Source organism: Ictidomys tridecemlineatus, chromosome 6 (assembly GCF_052094955.1).
Source record: "Ictidomys tridecemlineatus isolate mIctTri1 chromosome 6, mIctTri1.hap1, whole genome shotgun sequence".
In the NCBI taxonomy this organism is placed as follows: domain Eukaryota; kingdom Metazoa; phylum Chordata; class Mammalia; order Rodentia; family Sciuridae; genus Ictidomys; species Ictidomys tridecemlineatus.
In genome coordinates, this window is record NC_135482.1 from 92,922,155 (window position 1) to 92,943,344 (window position 21,190).

The 21,190-nt window shown below is 31.3% G+C and overlaps 1 protein-coding gene across 5 annotated transcripts in view; it reads right to left on the reverse strand.

The window, feature by feature from the left end:
- The window catches only part of Atf7ip (activating transcription factor 7 interacting protein), a 107,536-nt gene that overhangs the window by 10,276 nt on the left and 76,070 nt on the right, over window positions 1-21,190 (reverse strand). For all 5 annotated transcript variants that reach the window (XM_005331894.5, XM_005331892.5, XM_013361378.4 and 2 more), the window contains 5 exons: window positions 20,045-20,683; window positions 15,308-15,372; window positions 9,486-9,564; window positions 7,175-7,330; window positions 4,759-4,941 (listed from right to left, as the gene is read on the reverse strand). In XM_005331894.5, the coding sequence (XP_005331951.1) occupies window positions 4,759-4,941; window positions 7,175-7,330; window positions 9,486-9,564; window positions 15,308-15,372; window positions 20,045-20,683 (1,122 nt within the window). The remainder of the gene's footprint in view (window positions 1-4,758; window positions 4,942-7,174; window positions 7,331-9,485; window positions 9,565-15,307; window positions 15,373-20,044; window positions 20,684-21,190) is intronic.

Here is a 21,190-nt window from a genome sequence, read left to right on the forward strand (position 1 = left end):
ATGCAAGCACTCAAAAAATACAGAAGATAATTAGAAATTATTTTGAAACCCTATACTCTAATAAAATAGAGGATAGTGAAGGCATCGATAAATTCCTTAAGGCATATGAGCTACCCAGATTGAGTCAGGATGATATAAACAACCTAAATAGACCAATATCAAGTCAGAAAATAGAAGAAGTCATCAAAAGACTACCAACCAAGAAAAGCCCAGGACCAGACGGATATATAGCAGAGTTTTACAAGAGCTTTAAAGAAGAACTAATAACAATTCTCTACAATCTATTTCAGGATATAGAAAAAGAGGGAGTACTTCAAATTCATTCTGAGGCCAATATCACCCTGATTCCAAAACCAGATAGACACTTCAAAGAAAGAAAACTTCAGACCAATATCCCTAATGAATTTAAATGCAAAAATCCTCAATAAAATTCTGGCAAATCAGATACGAAAATATATCAAAAAGATCATGAGCCATAATCAAGTGGGATTCATCCCTGGGATGCAAGGATGGTTCAATATACGGAAATCAATAAATGTAATTCACCACATCAATAGACTTAAAGATAAGAACTAAATGATCATCTCCATAGATGCTGAAAAAGCATTCGACAAAATACAGCATCCCTTTATGTTCAAAACTCTAGAAAAATTAGGGATAACAGGAAATCACCTCAAAATGGTAAAAGCTATATTTGCTAAGCCTCAGGCCAGCATCATTCTAAATGGAGAAAAATTGAAGGCATTCCCTTTAAAATCTGGAACAAGACAGAGATGCCCTCCTCTCTTACCACTTCTATTCAACACAGTTCTTGAAACACTTGCCAGAGCAATTAGACAGATGAAAGAAATTAAAGGCATAAATATAGGAAAAGAAGAACTTAAATTAGCACTATTTGCCAATGACATGATCCTATACCTAGCAGACCTAAAAAATTCAACCAAGAAACTTCTAGAACTAGTAAATGAATTCAGCAAAGTGACAGGATATAAAATCAATACCAATAAATCAAAGGCATTCCTGTATATCAGGACAAATTCTCTGAAATGGAAATGAGGACAACTACTCCATTCACAATATCCTAAAAAAAAAAAAAAAAATTCCTGGGAATCAACTTAACAAAAGAGGTGAAAGAGCTGTACAATGAAAACTACAGAACCCTGAAGAAAGAAATAGAAGAAGACCTTACAAGATGGAAGGATTTACCTTGCTCATGGATTGGTAGAATTAATATTATTAAGATGGCCATACTACCAAAAGCACTTTACAGATTCAATGCAATTCCCATCAAAATCCCAATGACATTTCTTGCAGAAATAGAAAAAGCAATCATGAAATTCATCTGGAAAAACAAGAGACCCAGAATAGCTAAAGTAATTCTAAGCAGGAAGAATGAAATTGGTGGTATCGAGATACCAGATTTTAAACTATACTACAGAGCAATAGTAACAAAAACAGCATGGTACTGGCACCAAAATAGGCTGGTAGACCAATGGTACAAACTAGAAGACACAGAGACAAATCCACAAAATTACAACTACCTTATATTAGACAAAGGTGCTAAAACCATGCAATGGAGAAAGGATAGCATCTTCAACAAATGGTGCTGGGAGAACTGGAAATCCATACGCAACAAAATGAAATTGAATCCCTTTCTCTCACCATGCACAAAAGTTAACTCAAAATGGATCAAGGAGCTGGGAATCAGACCAGAGACTTTGCGTCTAATAGAAGATAAAGTTGGTCCTAATCTTCATCATGTTGGGGCAGGCCCCAAATTTCTTAATAAGACACCTATAGCACAAGAGTTAAAACCAAGAATCAACAAATGGGACGAATTCAAACTAAAAAGTTTTTTCTCAGCAAGAGGAATAATATATGAGGTGAATAGGGAGCCTACATCCTGGGAACAAATTTTTACCCCTCAAACATCAGATAGAGCTCTAATCTCTAGAGTATACAAAGAACTCAAAAAGTTAAACAACAAAAAAGGAAATAACTCAATCAACGAATGGGCCAAAGACTTGAACAGAAACTTCTCAGAAGAGGATATACAATCATTCAACAAATATATGAAAAAATGCTCACCATCTCTAGCAATCAGAGAAATGCAAATTAAAACCACTCTAAGATACCATCTCACTCCAATAAGAATGTTATGAAGTCAAACAATAAAAAGTGCTGGCGAGGATGTGGGAGAAATTGTATACTTGTACATTGCTGGTGGGACTGCAAATTAGTGCAGCCAATCTGGAGGGCAGTATGGAGATTCCTTGGAAAGCTGGGAATAGAACCACCATTTGACCCAGCTATTCCCCTTCTCGGACTATACCCAAAGACTTAAAAAGAGCATGCTACAGGGACACAGCTACATCAATGTTCATAGCAGCACAATTCACAATAGCTAGATCGTGGAACCAACCTAGGTGCTTCAACAGATGAATGGATAAAAAAAAAATGTTGCATTTATACACAATGGAATATTACTCAGCACTAAAAAATAACAAAATCATGGCATTTGCAGGGAAATGGATGGCACTAGAGCAGATTATGCTAAGTGGAGTTAGCCAATCCCTAAAAAACAAATGCCAAATGTCTCCTCTGATATAAGGGGGGGGTGATTCAAAATGGGATAGGGAGGAAGAGCATGAGAAGACTACCACTAAATAGGGAAGAGAGGTGAGAGGGGAAAAATAAGGAGAAGGGGAGTTGCATGGAAGTTGGAAGGAGAACCTCATTGTTATACAGAATACATTTATGATGTTGTAATGAGAAAAAGAAAAAAAAAGTGTGTCACATTAGATTGGATAGAGAGAAAGGATGGGAGAGGAGGGGAGGAGTGGGGGTAGGAAGGGCAGCAGAATAGAATAGACAATATGATTGATGTATGTACATTCCATGTATGTATTATATGTCAAAATACATTCTGCTGTCATGTATGACTAAAAAAAAATTAAAATTAAAAAAAATACAAACTTCTGGGAACCCCTTCTCAAGTACCCACTGAATTATATGTCACTGATATGAGAAAAAAAAAAAGAAGAAGAAGAAGAAGAAAGGAAGACATAAGAAAAGGATATCCAGCACAGAAAGAAATACATGTATTCTCACTAGGAGGACTACAAACAAAAATCCCAGAACACTGTGCCAAACAAGAAGAAGGCAAACAAACTACAATGAAATAGTGACTCAAAAGACAAACTGAAGTTGTCTTCATAAAGATTCCTGTCTTCTTTCACATTTCTAACTAAAACAGAAAGCTTCAAGAAAGGTCATCCTTGCCTTGTATTAATTAGGTTTTTCTTCATGTCCCATGGATCAATGGAGGAAACTACTTATTTTATCCACAAATGACATTTCTAAGACATACCCCAGGGCAACAGAAGTACAGAACAGAGACATATACTGTCTCAATCATATTTCAGTCATATATTCAGTAGCTGGCTCATATCATAGTTCTGCTAGAAGGTGCCCTGGTGAATCTAGTTTCCCAAATCTCATTTTTATGCAACTGATTTTCCCAGAGAAGGCTCTTAACAACTTGAGAAAGTTAAAGCCAGACAATGAAAAAGTGACTCTCATAGCTACCATATATAATAATGACATTATTATAGTTTCTTTAAACACCTATATTTATCTTTGCTATTAAATTTTTCAAAAGTTTCATACACACACACACACACACACACACACACGTATGTATTTATGTATGTACACAAGTGTGTATTTATTATATGGATAACTATATTGGTGACAAAACCTTTAAAGCAGAATGACCAAGAGAAAAGCAAGGATAGTAAAAGAAAAGGGATCGGGATACAATAGGGAAAGGCATACTGGAGGGCGTATAGGTTACTGGTTAAACTTATTTCATAATCTAGTAAGTTCATAGGTAATTTACTTTATTATTTTTCTTTAAACTTTAAATAAACCTCTTACACAACTTGAATTCGTATGCTATATTCTACTACTAAAACATCTAAAGTATTTTTAATATAATATATAATAAATATAGTTACTATAATTTGCAAATTATATACATAGTTATATATATCAGTAATATATAACATATATATAGGAAAGTAAAAGTTTCCTTATTTTCCCTTCTTTTATTTCTCAAGCACCTTTGTACTTTACAGAGTTTCTCAATGAAATCTATCTTTTACAATGATTTCAATCATCTGGACTAAACCAAAATTGAACATATCCACTTTAATTAGGCACTGATGTTTCTTTAACTGAATGGAATATAGCTATACATCAAATAAGGCACTATATAAAGATATAGGCAATAAATAAGTGACGTCAAATTGAAAACAACACACATAGCACAAATCATATAGTATACATATCCAACCTTCTCTGGTGAATTTTCCTAAGGATAAAAAAGTAAATTAGTAATAATTTTTTTTTGGCCACTTAAAAAATTTTTAATTGAAAAACTATATACTTGTGGTACGTGGTATGTTTTGAAATATGTATACACTGTGGAATAGTTAAATCAAGCTAATTAATATGCATTACCCTCAAATACTTAATTTCTATCACCAATTTTCAAGTATACAATAAATATAGTTATCAATTATACTATAGAACTATGTTGTACAACAAAAGTTTTGAACTTATAATAATTATTTTAATATGATATTATACACACTTTTTGCAAAATCTAATGTCAATCAATATAAGCCACTCCAACTAAATGCGGAAAAGGGAACTACATAAACTTCAGAGCCATATACAAGAAAAGAGACTTACTGTTTTGAGGGTTGACCTGACGAACAGCAGGAGCCTGCATAACAGTTCCTCGGAGGGGAGCCTGAGGTGGTGGTGCTGGGAGAGTTGTATAAACCACCTGATGGTTTCCAGGAGCTCTTGGTACAGGGAGTCTTGTAGTCACCTGAGTTATTGGACGATGTGTTACATTCACGGTGGTTGGAGCTAATGGAAGGGGAAAAAGATATTAAGAATGCAGCATATTCTGTTAAGCAAACCATATTACCTGATAATTATTTCTATATAAAATGTAAAAAACTATAAGATAAATAGAGATAAAAGTATCCTTTATGAACTTGCAAGGTAAAAGTGATAAAGCCAACCAAAATTAAGTGTAATATTAAAATCCAAGCTTTAGAGAACAATTCAATTTCACTCTTTGGTTTGACTACATAATAGAACTTGATTAAGAATATGTTTTGCTATGGGAATGTCTTTAAAGAATAATTTGTCCCTCCTGAATACTAAAGTATTCCCTAAAATTACAGGCCCTATAATGTCTTCTAACAAGGAGGTATAGATCTAAAAGAATATCTTTATATTTCAGTTCATCAAAGTGCTTGCTATTGTAATTCATATTTTTATTTTTATCAAGTGAACCAACCTATGTTTTCGGCCAGTTATTACATTCACATTTTCTTCTTCCTTTACTCCGGTAACCCCACCTCAAGAGAATGTTAACACACCTTGAGTAATGTTGACAGTTATCAAAAAATGAGTCTCAATTCACTCACACAACGGAAATACAATAATGTGTTCTATTTAAAAGATAGGGTGTCTCAGGGTTTCACTATTTTGTCTAGGATGACCTCAAACACCTGGACTGAAGTGATTATCTTGCCTCAGTCTCACTTGAGAGCTGGGACTACAGATACCTGTCACTAGCCTGACAAAATGGTGATTCTGAAGTTAACATTTTCTTGTTAATAACTCTGTGAATTAAAATCACATTTTAGAAATGATCATGTAGTAACAAAACATCACAAAATCTACTTTCACATAAAAAAATGGGTTTCATAATTCAATAAGTTTGAAGAAGAATTACACATAAAAAAAGAAAGGTTTTCTTACTAAGACAACTCGGGCTAACATGCAGCTCATGGTAGAATGAGTATTGCATAGCATACATAAAGTGCTGGGTTTGATTTCCAGTCAGCCAAAAATAAAACACAAATACACACACACACACACACACACACACACACACACACACGTGTGCGCGCGCAAACAAACAAACAAACAAAAAACAGGTGAAGATCCCTTGTCTTTACATATCTTCAACTTTCAATGTGAACTTTCAAAAAAAGAAACTAAATAATATAAGGAAGACTTCTCTTTTCATTATCTATGCTGTCTATGTATTTGCATAATGACATTTCCTTCTAAAATATCTAAATTGGGTAATAGTTAAAATTTTGTATAAACATAGAAACACAGGTAACTTACCAGCTTTTAAGGTTGAATTAATAATAACTGCCTCTTTAGATGAAACAGTGGTATTTAAATATGAGAACCAATATAAAACTTCACCAGAAATAAAGTCTTACAATAAGCACTCACTGTTTTCTGCAAGTCAATAAGCAAGGCCAAAAAGGTAAAATGTAGTTTAACTGATAGGAAATTCTCGTTAAGCATCTAGGATTCTGAAATCTACACAGTAATAACTACACTAAACCACACTGCACTTACTATATCAAAAATAATTTCATAATTCAAAGATTAGTTAATGAATGGGTTTGCTAAATCTCTAGAAAATATCCCTTTTCCTACAAATTATTCAGGTATTCTAAGTATAAATTTCATTGGATAAAATCCCATTTTCACTCGATGTTTTCCTTAGTAAGCAATTGTAATAAGTACTTTGCAGATAAATTTCCAAGCAATAGACTTATTAAAAGGAGATAAATTGTCTTGAATGGCTTCTGAACAGTGTAAGGTGATACAGATTATATCATGAAAATGTCTGATTTATGGTTTTCTTGAACTGCCGAAAGTAGGATATTAGCATATAAGTCCTGATGGTGTGTGAGAAGAGTTTAAGTTAAGAACCACTCAAAAAAATTCTTGCTTGAGAAGTCAATGATTATATCTTGGATTTACTCAGAACATAATTATTATAACTGGGCCTTCCAGAGAAACTATGTCATCCATGTTCTTTAAAGTGGCAAATGACAAAGATATATAGATTAAGTCCTCTTTATAATCACTCTCTGCCAGTACTGTTACTTGAGACAGTCAGCAATACTAAATTACACTGTATTAAAAAAGACATATATCACCTTCAAAATAACAGTGAAAATTATTCTTAATTTTCTATGTAATCTTTCATCTCAAATCCATGGTCATACTTCTCTACAGGCAAAACTACAGGTTCTGCTCAGTGATTCAGCAAATTTACCTGTAGGTAGTAAGTGTATTGTTGTTTGAGATGGTCCACTTGTTGGCACCCCTGATGCCTGAAGAGGTGGTGCTGGTTGTATGGGTTGCAATGGTCGAGACATAGGCTGAGAAGAACCCATGGCTGACACAGGAGTGTGATTTAGCTTTTTGGGGTCTGTTAATTAAAAGTGACACGTTAGGAATAATGATAGAAAAATTAGAAAATACATAACTTTCCTTTATTGATGAGTTTTAATTTTTATTTTCCATTGGAATGTCATGTTTACCCACTTCTCCGAGAACGACTTTTTCCCCCCCCTTTTTTTTTTTTGGTACCAAGGATTGAACTCAGGGGTACTCAACCACTGAGCCACATTCCCAGCCCTATTTTTTTTTAAATTAGAAACAGGGTCTCACTGAGTTCCTTAGTGACTCTCTTTTGCTGAAGCTTTGAACTTGTGCTCCTCCTGTCTTAGCCTCCTGAGCTGCTGGGATTACAAGCATGCTCCACTGGGCCCGGCAACTTCTTTATTTTTTTAATTATGTGTATTTTTGAGGATTTGAAAGCCAAGTCAGGAGCTATTTAAATAATTCACTATTGCTTCTGAAAGCATTTCTACCTCACATTTTTAAGAATTGGTTTGTTTTATTATTTTAGTGGAAGTATCTTCTGGATTCAATACTTACCATGTCAACCAGAATAATTTCATTGCAAGAATACTTATCTATGTACATACATACCTGTATCAAGGAAATTTTCCTAAACAAATACTATAAAGTGATGGGTTTGTCAGTATGACTTTGAATTCCAATTGCTCAAGGTTGTTTAGGTTCTTCTGTTTGTCAATACAAATGGAGGCTTATCATCACTATCCGGTCTTTAAAATAAAATATGTACACAATATCTAGTTTCCAAAAAAGGTCTCAATATCCTAGAAAATAAATGTCTGCACCTCAGACAAGTTTCTTAAGAATAGGAATCCACTATATAATGTAATATGAGGAGTACAAGCTAAAAGCTTTTCTATATAAAATGATCCTTATCTATCTTGACTCTAAATAAAATTTAAGGCTTTAGCAACTGATACTTTAATGTTACAGGAGAATAATGTATTTTAGAATGGGGGAATTCAAGACATACCTAAAGGTAGAACAATGCAAAGGGACCCCAGGAAGCAATGGATGTTAGAAAGTGAAATGGCAAGAGCACTAAAACAATCTTTGCTTATTTTATATTTTAATCTGTAATCAGCCCTACCTCTATCATCTCAAAATAGCCTACATTTATTTTTGTCCTCTACAGATCCATTATAGTCAAATCTGTCCATTAAAAAAAAAAGTGAAAGCAATACAGATAATTTGAAATTCTAACAAAAAGATTGTACTGGTATGCAGTCAATCATGATGAAAGAATGGTTTTATCTCAATTGTTCTTCAGTTTTATAAGAAAAAAATAACTTTGTTGTCATATACTCAATTGTATAGCTATTTAATTTTACTTCTCTAAAACCAAGTAAAGTAACTTATTTCCTAAAATATGACTCAGGTTTTTTTTAAAAGTTTCACTTCTTTAAGATAGTAATAATTAACTTAGCATCTGATCTTACTAGATTTTCCACATGCATTCATATCACCAGAGTTTTACAGAAATATCTGTGAACCAAATTATTTTCTACAAGTTTGAGAAATACTTTTATATCATGAATTAAGATTTACATTCTAAGTTAGCTAAGTAAAGACTTAAAGAAGTTTACATTAAGGAAAAGACCCACTGAACTCTAATTCAGCATTTCCCAAGCTTTTTTAACCATGAATCATTTTATTTATAGAACATCTATTAACACTTCAAAAAAAACCCAGGAAATATGCTTTAATATATATCCAATTTAGTTCCTAAATATCATAAGTCATTATAATATTATAATTATTAAGGATTTTGGATGTGAATGTGGCTTGTCCTAAGTCCAATGAATTCTTTCAACTCTAAAATGAGTATGACTAGGTTATTGCAAGGATCAAGTGAAATAACAAGACACAAATACAGAGACGCTAATAAATTAAATACACTGCTAGATGCTATTTTCCTCTAGGCCTTGTTTCATATACTTTCAAAATTTGATTTCTAATTTTTAACTCAATTTTTAAAACTCTCATTCTCAAAGGGATACAAATACACCAAACATAATGTTGGAGAGATATGTCTTCACAGAATATTAGTGTAACAGAGGAAAAAATAGAGATATGTCTTCATAAAATATTAGTATAACAGGAGGAAAAAATACATAACAGTAGAAAAAAGGCATTCTTCACTATTATTACTATTGAAGTACCTTGTAAAGCTCCAGTCTCTTCATCATCCATTGTGAGATCAATGACACCACTTGAATCACTGCCAGTGGCTTTTCCACTCTGAAAAATAAAACTGCATTTCTCAAAGGAAACTGGCAGGTATACAGGAAAAATGCAGTAATAATGAAGAGAAAGAGTGATAAGGAGCTGTCTGGTTCAATATGGGTCCTTAAATGGCTTTACCTCAAGAAAAACAGTTTGTCATAGATATGCCCCAGTGTAGTCATGAGTTAAACTCTTACCATATAATTTACAAAAAAAATTCCCGAAGTTTTTTTAGAAATGAAGCTGTCCACTGCAGAGACCTTTAAAGTGATTAAATGCTTTAAGTACTAAGTATTAAATTAAGTATTAAAGTATTAAGTATTAAATATAAACCATTCATTTTCTGACATCCAAAATGATCAATTCTACTGCAAATCACCAATTATTAATTTAACAAAACACCAAAGCCAATTATTAAAAGTCAGAATTAAGTTACAGAAAGAATCTAATTGAAATCTGTTTTCCCCTCTAAAAAACAGAAATTGTAACTCTAATCATGTAATATCTATCCATGCCATTAGTCTTTCTATAAACTACCTGAGAACATGATTGCATAGTATTGTGCACAGCTGTATTAGTACCATGCTTTCAAAGAAACTCAATTTTTTTTTTAAAATAAAGCAATCACTTAATGCTTAATATAAACCTACAATGTAAGGTTTATATTAAATAAGGGTTCAAAAAAATGGATACCTTGAAAAATCTATGTGCATTATAGTTTTTGATCTTGTCATGAATTTCAAAGCCAATGATTCTATTTCATTTTCAAAAGAAAAAAATTCAAAGAACCAGACTAGAAATAATTTAAAAATTTTCTTTCCCCTTTTCAATAGTGGAAGACTTTCTAAGTTGTATCTATGTTGATGAGATATGTATGTATATGTATGTATGTTGTGATATATATACACACACACATACATGTACATATACTACAATATACACATTTTACACAAATATCATATATGCATGAATGAATCTATTGATATATATACACATACTCACCGCACATGGACACACATATCCACACATGTTCCTTAAGGAGCAAATTATAAAACACTTGCAATTCAAGCTTATTGTATTCTAGAGGTGAAGACTATTTGAATACAAGATTATATTATCTAGTGGATTAAAAGAGAAACTAAAGACTTTGGACTAAGGCAGGATCAAAGACTCTCTTCTAATTCTTTCATTATCAGAAAGACCTTTTAAACTGGAAAAAAAAAAGAGGTATGATATGGTATGTTATGCCATTTTGACCAATTTTAAATTATAATTAAGACCAAAACAAACAAAAAAATCCACCTTTAAAAATCATATGACAATGACCAAAAAAAATGGAGGGTAGGACAACATAGATAGTTACTGAGTCAGGATTCTTAAGTCAGAAGGACTGATTACATCTTACAGCTCAACTCAGCTATGTGAAAAAGGTAATTTCCTTAAGTTCTAAAATGTGCATACTTGGTAATTTTAGGTTAAATTTCAAAACTAAGTAAAACTTGAAAACTAGATCTTCTAGATAATATTGTAGTACATGACTTCTTTTACATTCTTTGAGAATTGTTAGGAACCTTTAATTTTGGATTTAGCTGATTTATGTTTATATTTGTACATGACGTTTTAAAAATATGTCATATTTATAAATGTCATATAAATATGTCAAGTATGTACCCAAAATGCTTAACACTACACATGTCACATGGCTAACTGTTTAATAAATGGTAATCATAATTTACTTTGACACATCATAGTGAGAGCAACTCCAAATAATAGGATCTTTGTCTACAAAACTCAAAACTTCATAAAATTAAAGAAAATGATTTCTTGACTTTACAAAATTCAGGCCTGATCCCAAGACAGTAACATTATTCTAAAATCTTATAACTGGAAATCTATGAAAATGATCTCACTAAAAATGATATATTTTATATAACCATAAATCAGTAAAATGAAAAATTAAAATTTCCTAACAATTCTCAAAGAATGTCAAAGAAGTCATACACTACAACATTATCTAGAAGGTCTAGTTTTAAAAATTTACTTAGTTTTGAAATTTATCCAAAATTATCAAACATGAAAGACCATTGAGTGGAATCCAATTTAGAATAAAAAATAAGTCAGACACTGACTCTAAGTGGAGCCAGATGTTACATTAAGCAGATAAAGACTACAAAATAGCTATTAAAAATGTGTTCAAAGAATTGAAGGAAAATATGAAGGCACAAATAGAATATATCAAAAAAGTCAAATTTGAAAGACAAAAAGAAAAATAGTAAAGGTGAAAAGAACGATTATTAAAATAAAAATTATCTAGGCAGGCTCAAAAGCAGATTATAGGACAAAGGGAAAAAAACAACAACAACAACAAAAAAAACCTCTGTGAAATTGGTAACAGATCACCAGAAGTTTTCCAATCCAAAAAAATAAAGAGAAAAAGCAGAAGGAAATAAGAGAAGAAACTGAGACTTATGCAATAATGAGAAATATTTCAGTAAAAAACAGAGGAAATGAAGGAGTTAAAAAATTATCTGAAGCAATAATAAAAAACTAACAACTCCCCAAATTTGGTGGAAAAACATTAGTTTACAAATCTAAGAGGTTCAATGAACCTCAATTGGGACAAACACTAAAAAAAATACTACTATATATATTTCGCAATCAAACTACTGAAACCAACAACGAAAAAAACCTGTTAAAAACAACCAGAGAAAATTATATTTTACAAAGGAGCAAAAACTAATGCTTTTGTTCAAACTACGAAAGCAAGAAGACTGAAGAACATATCCAAAGTGCTGATATCTTTTTTAAAAAAGAATTCTAAATTCAATGAAGTTCTCCCCAAGGAAAAAAGACAACACACAAAAGCACATGTTTGGGATATTAAAAAAGAAAAGAAACTCATCCTGAGCAAATCTATATATAGAAAAACACAAGAAAATTCTTCAGTTTGAAAGGAAATATCAATTTGAATTTTTAGAAAGAAAAAGAAGACCAGAAAATATAAACACAAGGATAAGTTTTAAAGTCTAAATATCTTTTCTATTCTTAATTTCTTTAAAATTTACAGGGCAATTTAATATATTTGTAAATTTATAACACGTAGATGTTATAAATGTGGAATGTGTGAAGATATGCAAAAGAATGTAGTATATGTAAAGATAAAACCACTATACGAAAATAGAAATGTAACATACAGAAAGCAAGAACATTAAAAACCAAAACATATAGTACAAAGCCAATAGAGGAATGAAGATAAAGAACTTAAATAAAGCAGGAAAGAAGGCACAAATGGAAAACTTAAAAACAAACAGCAAAATAGGAGACTTAAGCATAAATATATCCATATTTACATTAAGTATAAACGGACTAAATAATCCTATCAAAATGCAGACACTGTCAGAAGGGTTAACACAGCAAGGAACCAGAAAATAACTAATTTTTTGTCTTGTAGGAATTCACTTTAAAATATAAAGATACAAATGAGTCAATAGTAAAAGGCTGATAAAAAAATAACAAGCATATAGTAAGCACAAAAATACTGCTGTGCCTATTAATATAAAGTCGAAAACTTATGTTTCAGGAAGGTATAACATGATTATATATTATACATTATAGAAAACCATAGTTTTACTAGAGCATCAAAACGTATGAAGCAAAACTGACAAAATTACAAGGAAAAACAGAAACACTCATAGTCATGTTGGAGACTAATATACCACTCTTGGTAAAAGAAGGGAGAAAAAAACATTACACCAAAACAAAACAACCCAGTAAACACATAGAAAATCCAAAGTACATTATCAACCACACTATTTTAATTGATATTTATAGAACTATACCACTATACCCAACAGCAAAATACATACTCTTTTGAAGTGTAATGATACATTCACCAATATATACCATGCACTGGGCTTTATAACACAGTCTAATATACTCAGGTACTGAAATCAGACAGAGGATATTTTCTAAATACAAGAACACTGAATGAGAAATCAGCCAAAAGATACTTTCAAAATCTCCAAATACCATGGAATTAAAAAACAGGCTAAGCAACCTAGGATCCAAAAAGAAATAACAAGAAAATAAATGATATGAAACTGGGACATTATAAAAATTTATGAAATGCAGCTAAAGAAGTGTTCAGAGAAAATCTTACATCATTAAAATCTTCTATAGGATAAGAAAAAAAGATCTATAATTAATGATCTAAGTTATCAAACTATATTTTTACTGCTCACAATATGACTGATAAATATGCACTACAGAGAGTTTGCTGGCTAGATTCTCTTTCTGAGAAATACAATTGGTAATTCTTTCTATAGTTATTAAACATTTATTTCTAATATTTATAGTCTCTACTTACATTTATTAGCATATTTAAACCTATGAAGTAGTAACATTAGTTCCATTTTATAGGTTTATATCTATCCTTACATTACTGAACCTTCTAGTTTGAAGCTATCAAATATTGATTTTATCAATTATTTTTACCACTCAGAACTAAAAAGTTAGCTAATAATGTGTCAGTCTTATAAGGTCAACACTTAAAAAAAATGAGAGCACAGATATTGGCTTTTTTTTTTTTAATTGTGGTAATAAATACAAAATAAAGAACATATCTGAAAGACTAGAGAGCAGGGCACTTTAGCAATTAGGAAGAAAGAACTAACACAAAAGATCTAGTTGCTTACCACCTGTACACCTCTCTAAAGGAACCTACAACCATAACTGAAGCTTGGTCAGCTACCAGGAATGTGGCCCTTGGAAAGTCATGTTAATGACTAATAATTTTCTAATAATACTCTCTCATTTTCTATACTACATGTCTTCTAGAAAGTATTCATTAACCATTATGAATTTATTAATACCTCATGCGATTTGACAACACTTTGATCTTCAAAGTCAAAGATTGCTAAAGTTCATAGGAAATAAAAGCTTTTTAAAGTTTTTATTTGATCTGTGAACACTTGTGCATATTTAACTTGAGTCAAAAATTCATCAATTTAAAGGAGGATACTCATAATTAAAGATCACTATAACCTTGTTTTAAAATTCTTATAATATACTTGTGACTGATACTCAAGACCAGGAATAATATGACTTTCTTGAAATGATTAAAAGGAAGAAAATAAACAACTTCATGACTATCAACAACCTATAGACAATCTATCAACAACCTAATAACTCCACTTTAAATTCATTACACCTACAGTAATATAGAAGAATTGGGAACAACACTATTAATACAAGAAAGAAATAGTTACTCCACTGCTGAGAAATTAAGATTTAACATGGAAAAAAGCTATCTAAAAGACAAGAGACTTTCTTCCCCCAAAAGATTACTTTAAAGAAATCACAATGGTGGTGAAAAGGGAGTGAGTGGGGAAGAGTAGTACAGGTTGAGGACAAGTCAGCTAAGATCCTCTCAAAAAGAAGAGCCTAGAATAATACATGTGGTGCAGACTGAATCTTTACAGCATATAAAGGCAAATAAACTTGACTTTCAAATGTATAATCCAACCAGTTACAGATTAATATTATAGATTAATAGATTAATATTATTTCTTAGAGAATTGCTAAGCAAAGAAACTCAACTCTTTATTAAACGTTACAGAAAAACTGTGAAAAAAATATTTGGACAGTTGTAAAAACCAGACTTAAGATTAGTTTTCTTTTATATCAGAGAATATTGATGGAAATTCCACTCTCCTGTGAAATTAGAATTTTACTTTGAAGTAGAAGGAAAAAATCTTACCTGTGATGTGCTATCAGCAGCTTTTTTATTAACAGAAGCATCTACTGTTTTGTTGGTTTGGTTTTCTGAGAAGAAAGAAAAAGGACAATTTTTAAAAATATCTATGATATGCAAAAGTTTACTTTGCTTTAAATACAATAATTCATGAAAATTTCTCCAACTATTTTTTTTAAACATGCCACATAGATAAATACATTATTTGAGAGATCAGTGATACAGTATTTTTTCAGAAAAAGGAAAAATTCATAATACAGATTTTTAAAAAAGACATCTACTCATTGACCACTGACCCATCAATTTACTTATTCATTTATTTTTAATATAATATTTATTTTTTAGTTTTCGGCAGACACAACATCCCTGTGTGTATGTGGTGCTGAGGATCAAACCCGGGCCGCACGCATGCCAGGCAAGCGCGCCACAGCTTGAGCCACATCCCCAGCCCAACCCATCAATTTAAACTTTATCCTAAGGAATACCTTGGAAAAAGATATACATGACTTAAATGTTCTAACATGAGGAATATGTTAAAATATAGTTTATACTATTGTCTTATGGAGGAAAAACTTTTATGATATGTCAAAAATACTAAAAATAAATTCAATAGAGTAAGTTTAAGTGATTATACCTACATATTTCTCAGTTCTATAACAGATTACTTTCAGTTATTTGTTTTTCAACTAGCTTATATGGAGTTTTGGTGGAAAAAAATGTTGTGTATGAAAATTACTTACAGAACAGCAATAAAAAATAAACCAAGTAAGTTTCTGCCTTAATTTCTGAAGGGGGTGGAAGAAGGTATTAAATTTTATCATATTTGCTCATAAAAAGAGGGTAAGAAGTAAAAACAAAGCCCTTACAATTTTTTCCTACCCTATCTAAATTATTTAACTTATTTTTATAGAAAGAATATATTAATATGGTACTTATTGTTAAAAACAATTTAATATGAATGAGTATCTGTTTTAGACTGTGAAGTTTCTGAAAGACTATTTAACATAAAACTAATTTTAGGTTACTCATCCTACATGCCTGAATATTAAGATAAGCTGGTAACATTATCAAAACATTAATTTGTTAATATACTATGTTAAAATATGTTCAGTTGGAATTGAAATGCACTTCCATTTTCAAAACAAAATAAAAGGTAACTTTACAAAAATTTTAAATGAGTGAATTATATTTTCTGTTATAATTCATATAAAAATTCCTCAAGGTTCAGATTGCTTTAAAAAATGTTATATACAAACACTTTTTTAAAACAATAACTATGGTTCATTACCCAGACTGATTCTCTCTTGGACTTCACTGTTTTAGGGCAATAAGTTAATTATTCACAAAATTACAATAATATTCCTTATTCTACATTCTCAATTAATATTCCCCACCCCTTTATTACTGACTTTCCCCCTTGACCTTTAATGTATTACTTTACAGTTTCACTGTATCTTTTTTACTTTTTTCCCACTACAATATCTTTCTTAGATGACCTCTGAAAGTAAAAAGTTATAAATCAATTTATCAATCAACAAAACTGGTCAGGGTTTGAAATAAAATTGTAGCTTAAAATCCTTTCATGTTTTTAGAGCCGGGGTTGTGGTTCAGTGGCAGAGCATTTGCCTAGCATGTGTGAAGCACTGAGTTTGATCCTCAGCACCACATTTAAAAAATTAATAAAACTCTTTTAATATTTATCTTAAAAAATATTTCATGTAACCATCGGTCACTTTTAACCAACATTGCATTTTTACCACAGTCATAAAAGTACTTTACAAAGGTGTATACTGGCAGTATTCCCTGAGTAAGTCTATATAATTGTTGTATGAACACAAATAGAAGGCAAAATCTTCAAACATTTAACTCGGTCCTGGAAGAAACTAAAAAAATTAGAGTTGAAAAAGTGATTGTCTTTTATTTTATTTAAACTCTAGTTTTCTTATACTCTTAGAATAAGAAATGTTTAGTAAAATCTGAAAATTATAAATGAATTCTATTTTACTAGATAATTCTCCAAATCAACTTTCTTTAATGTCTGTATCTTATTAAATGGCACTAATATGTAACAGTCTTAGAAACCAAAGTCATCTCTGAGTGTAACATTTCTTACCATCAAATCTTTTATCAATAATTTATAAGTTATGCCTGACAATTCTAACTTGAATAGCTTTTAAATCTTTGTTTTTTAATAACACACCTTTCACATCTAGTTAGCTACAAGAGCCTCCAAATTGATTTTCCTACTAATTCTATTATTATCCCCTCTAAACCATTCTCCACATATCATACCATGCTATAAAAACCCTTGAACTTCATTTTCCCCATTATCTCATAGCTTTCCAGATCTCCCATGTTCTCTCATGTCTTCTCAAAGAAAATGGAGTTAAAATACACTCATTACATTCATAATTAAATACTTATTTAATGGCCAGGTTCCCTCTAGACTAAGTTTGGTGAGAAGAGGGATTATTTTGTACATTTCTGAGTATCTGCAGGGCCTTGGAACAATACAGACATCTAGCATTTCATGGATGAATGAAAATTAACTTTAATTTGAGCCCTAAGTTTCCAGATAGCTCCTAATGGACTTTACTATAAACAGAAAATACTGACTTTAAATCCATAAGGATATAATAAAGTATAATGAGATATATACAAATGTATACATAATAATATAGCATATGTTTTTATCAGGCAAGTAAATAATATCTACATAAGTAAGGGACTTACAAAGTTTCAATTATAAAACCTAACTGATTTATCACAATAGGGATATAAAGCTTGGACTTGATTTTTATATTTAGCAAAAAATTGCTATTAGGCTTCAGTGTCAGTTTTGGGAAGCCCAAATGATTACTTTAATGTGATTTCTGGCACCTCTGAAATTAGGGAGGCATGATCAAAAAATACATCGTCTTACAGGTTTTTTTGTTGTTGGTTTTTTTTTGGGGGGGGGGATGTTGCTAGGGACCAAACCAAACACTTGTGAATGCTATGTGAACACTTTACTACTGAGATACACCCCCAGTCATCTTACAGGATCATTTTCTAATTAACATTATGAAAATAACATAAAGTCGGCACTCACATTTATTTATAGTTAATATCTAGCAATTCATTTTATTTATAGTTAAACAGAACTTGAAATAAAAATCTCCTTAATAGAGTTTATACACAAAGTGTACATAAGTAAATACATGTGCTAAAATATAAAAATTTATGTTTAAGTATAAATGTACATTAATCTCAAAAGTATGATGGACTAATGACATAAAAACTATAAATTTCATATGCAAAAAATTAACACAAGTAAAATAAATCAGAAACAGACACATTACTCCTAATAGAGTATATCAGCTACATAATTTTGGCATATACCCTTTTTGTCTACCAAATGTTCATAAAATTTTGAGAGAACAGAATAATAAATATAATTCTGATACTATAGAAGTGTTTAGGTTCCAAACATAGCTTTAGCAAAGTACTTTTCTAAGTTTTTTTTTTTTTTTCTTACTGGCCATGATCTTCTAGGAAAAGTTCTATATTAAGAAAAATATCTCATCTAGTGACCATGAATCAATAACGTCAACTTTGCCTCAAAATTTCATAAAGAAGATAAATTCTAAAATTATATAAATAATGTTCATCATAAATTATACATTACATTAAAAATACTAAAAATTTTTACCCCAAAATCTGAGGTCTCCTGACCTCAACTGAAAGTAAGCATCTTTTTTAATCTCACAAACATAGGTGTTTACTTGTTGATGTCTACTCATTCTTGCTTATCTTTCCAAAAGTAGTGGGGATAAATGTAAAGTCAGAAATGAAAAGCAAGTCTGAGAATGCATACAAAACGTATGCTTTCTAGAAACAAAGATACAGAGTTTTGCAAAAAGAAAAAAAATACAGGTACCATCAAGTTCTCCTTTCTTTGCAATATTTCTAAGTAAAATACAAACGTAATTATGTGTCTTATGGAAAAAGAAAAACAAAAAGGAATCGAACATTATGTAGCATATGGAGAAGGAAGAACCTATTTTTAAATTGTTCCAATTTGGATACAGTGAGTGATAAAATGCACAAAGAATTTTCCCAAATGGGCAGGGATACATTTTTTATTGTTCTATCCCAAGCAGATGTCAATAAGATACTTACTAACAAAAGTATTTATTATAAAAGAACTTCACAGTGCTTGTTACAAAGCCTGAATTAAAAACTTATACTAAAATACAAATTCTAACTTCTTATTCAAAATAACCCCATTCTCAGACTGGGGAGAAAAAGGAAAGGAAGGAAGGAAAGAAGTTCAATAAAGGACACCAAAACACAGATAGGAGATATTATTTCTGATAGTTTTAACCAATAAATTAGGGTAGTATGCATTCTATCTCTAATTCTATCCCTAATTCATCATACACTGTATACATGTATCAAACTATCACACTGTATTTCATAAAAATGAACAAATATTGTACCTCAATAAAAATAACCCCCTCCCAGCATCCACTTTTATAACATCATTTCTCTTGGAGGTATCTAGAAAATTACTAAAAACAATCTCAGCGAAATTCTATTTAATCTGCTCTTCTAACAATGTTATCTGGGGTTTTTTTTTTTTTTTTGGTATTTAAGTTTTGGTAAAAATTTTTCCAATTAACAACAACAAAAAAAAAGTTTAGTCATCTAAAGGCCATTAACATTCTTACATTTCTTTTACTAAACAACAGAGTGACTTACCAATTCTTGGGGTGGTAGTGCTGTTTTGTTCTGCAGAAGATGATGTACTAAAAGCAGAAATTGGAATTTTCATCTGTATAGGACCACGATTATTTGATGGACTATAGAGTCCTGATGGGCCTACTGTAGGTAAAGAAGTCCTTGTGGCTTGTACGATAGAGTGTGCTGTGGGAACAGCCTGTACAGCAAGTGTTGTTCCTAATGGTGCAGCACTGGCAGGAGAGTTCCTTTGAATACTAGGACTGGGCACAGAAGGACCATTGTTTGGTTTAGTTGGATTTGGCAAGGATGGCAAGGATACTGGATTTTTGGTAAGACCACTCACTGTAGGTGGGCTTTGCACAGAAATGAATTCAACGTTGCCCGATGGTTGGTTGGTCACTAAAGTCCCTGGATGGCTCTGTAGAAGCTGAGGCTGGGAGGATACTGCAACAGGTACATGCAAAATCACTGGCAAAGGTTGTATAGAGATTGTAGGTTGAGGATTTCCATTAGGCACCTGAGTAGTAGCAACTACTGTAGCTGTATTGGGTGCAGGAAGAACTGATGCTGCTGTCAGAGAACCTGAGGTCACTGGAGTCTGCAGCTTAGGTTGACTACTGACAACTGCTGGAGGAGTGACAAGATTGGTTGAAGACACTACAGAAAGAAAACAGAAGTATTAGTTTAAATAGCCATCTTAATTTATCAGCGACAAATTCAATACATTGTATGGCATGGAGTAAAGTCTTTCATAGTAAAAAATTATCTAGATTTCAATTCTGGAAATTCTTAAAATTAACTTTTTGAAATATTATATATATATATATATATATATATATATATAATTAGTATATTATAAAAAACAACACGTAATATTCATAGAGGACTCGGTATCAAAACATTATTTAAATGTAGTGTCAACATTCCAACATAGACATAGGCAACAGCTTTCTCATTAAGCCTCCTAGAGCTCAGGAAATAATGCCAGGAGTTAATAAGTGGGATGGCATTGAATTTAAAAGTTTTGGAAAAAAAGGAAAAAAAAAATGTGAAGAGAGAACCTACAAAATGGGAGAAAATCTGCTAGCTATTCATCTGACAAAGGATTAATATCCAAAATATATTAAGAACTCAAAAAATTTAAAACACCAAAAAAAGCCCAAA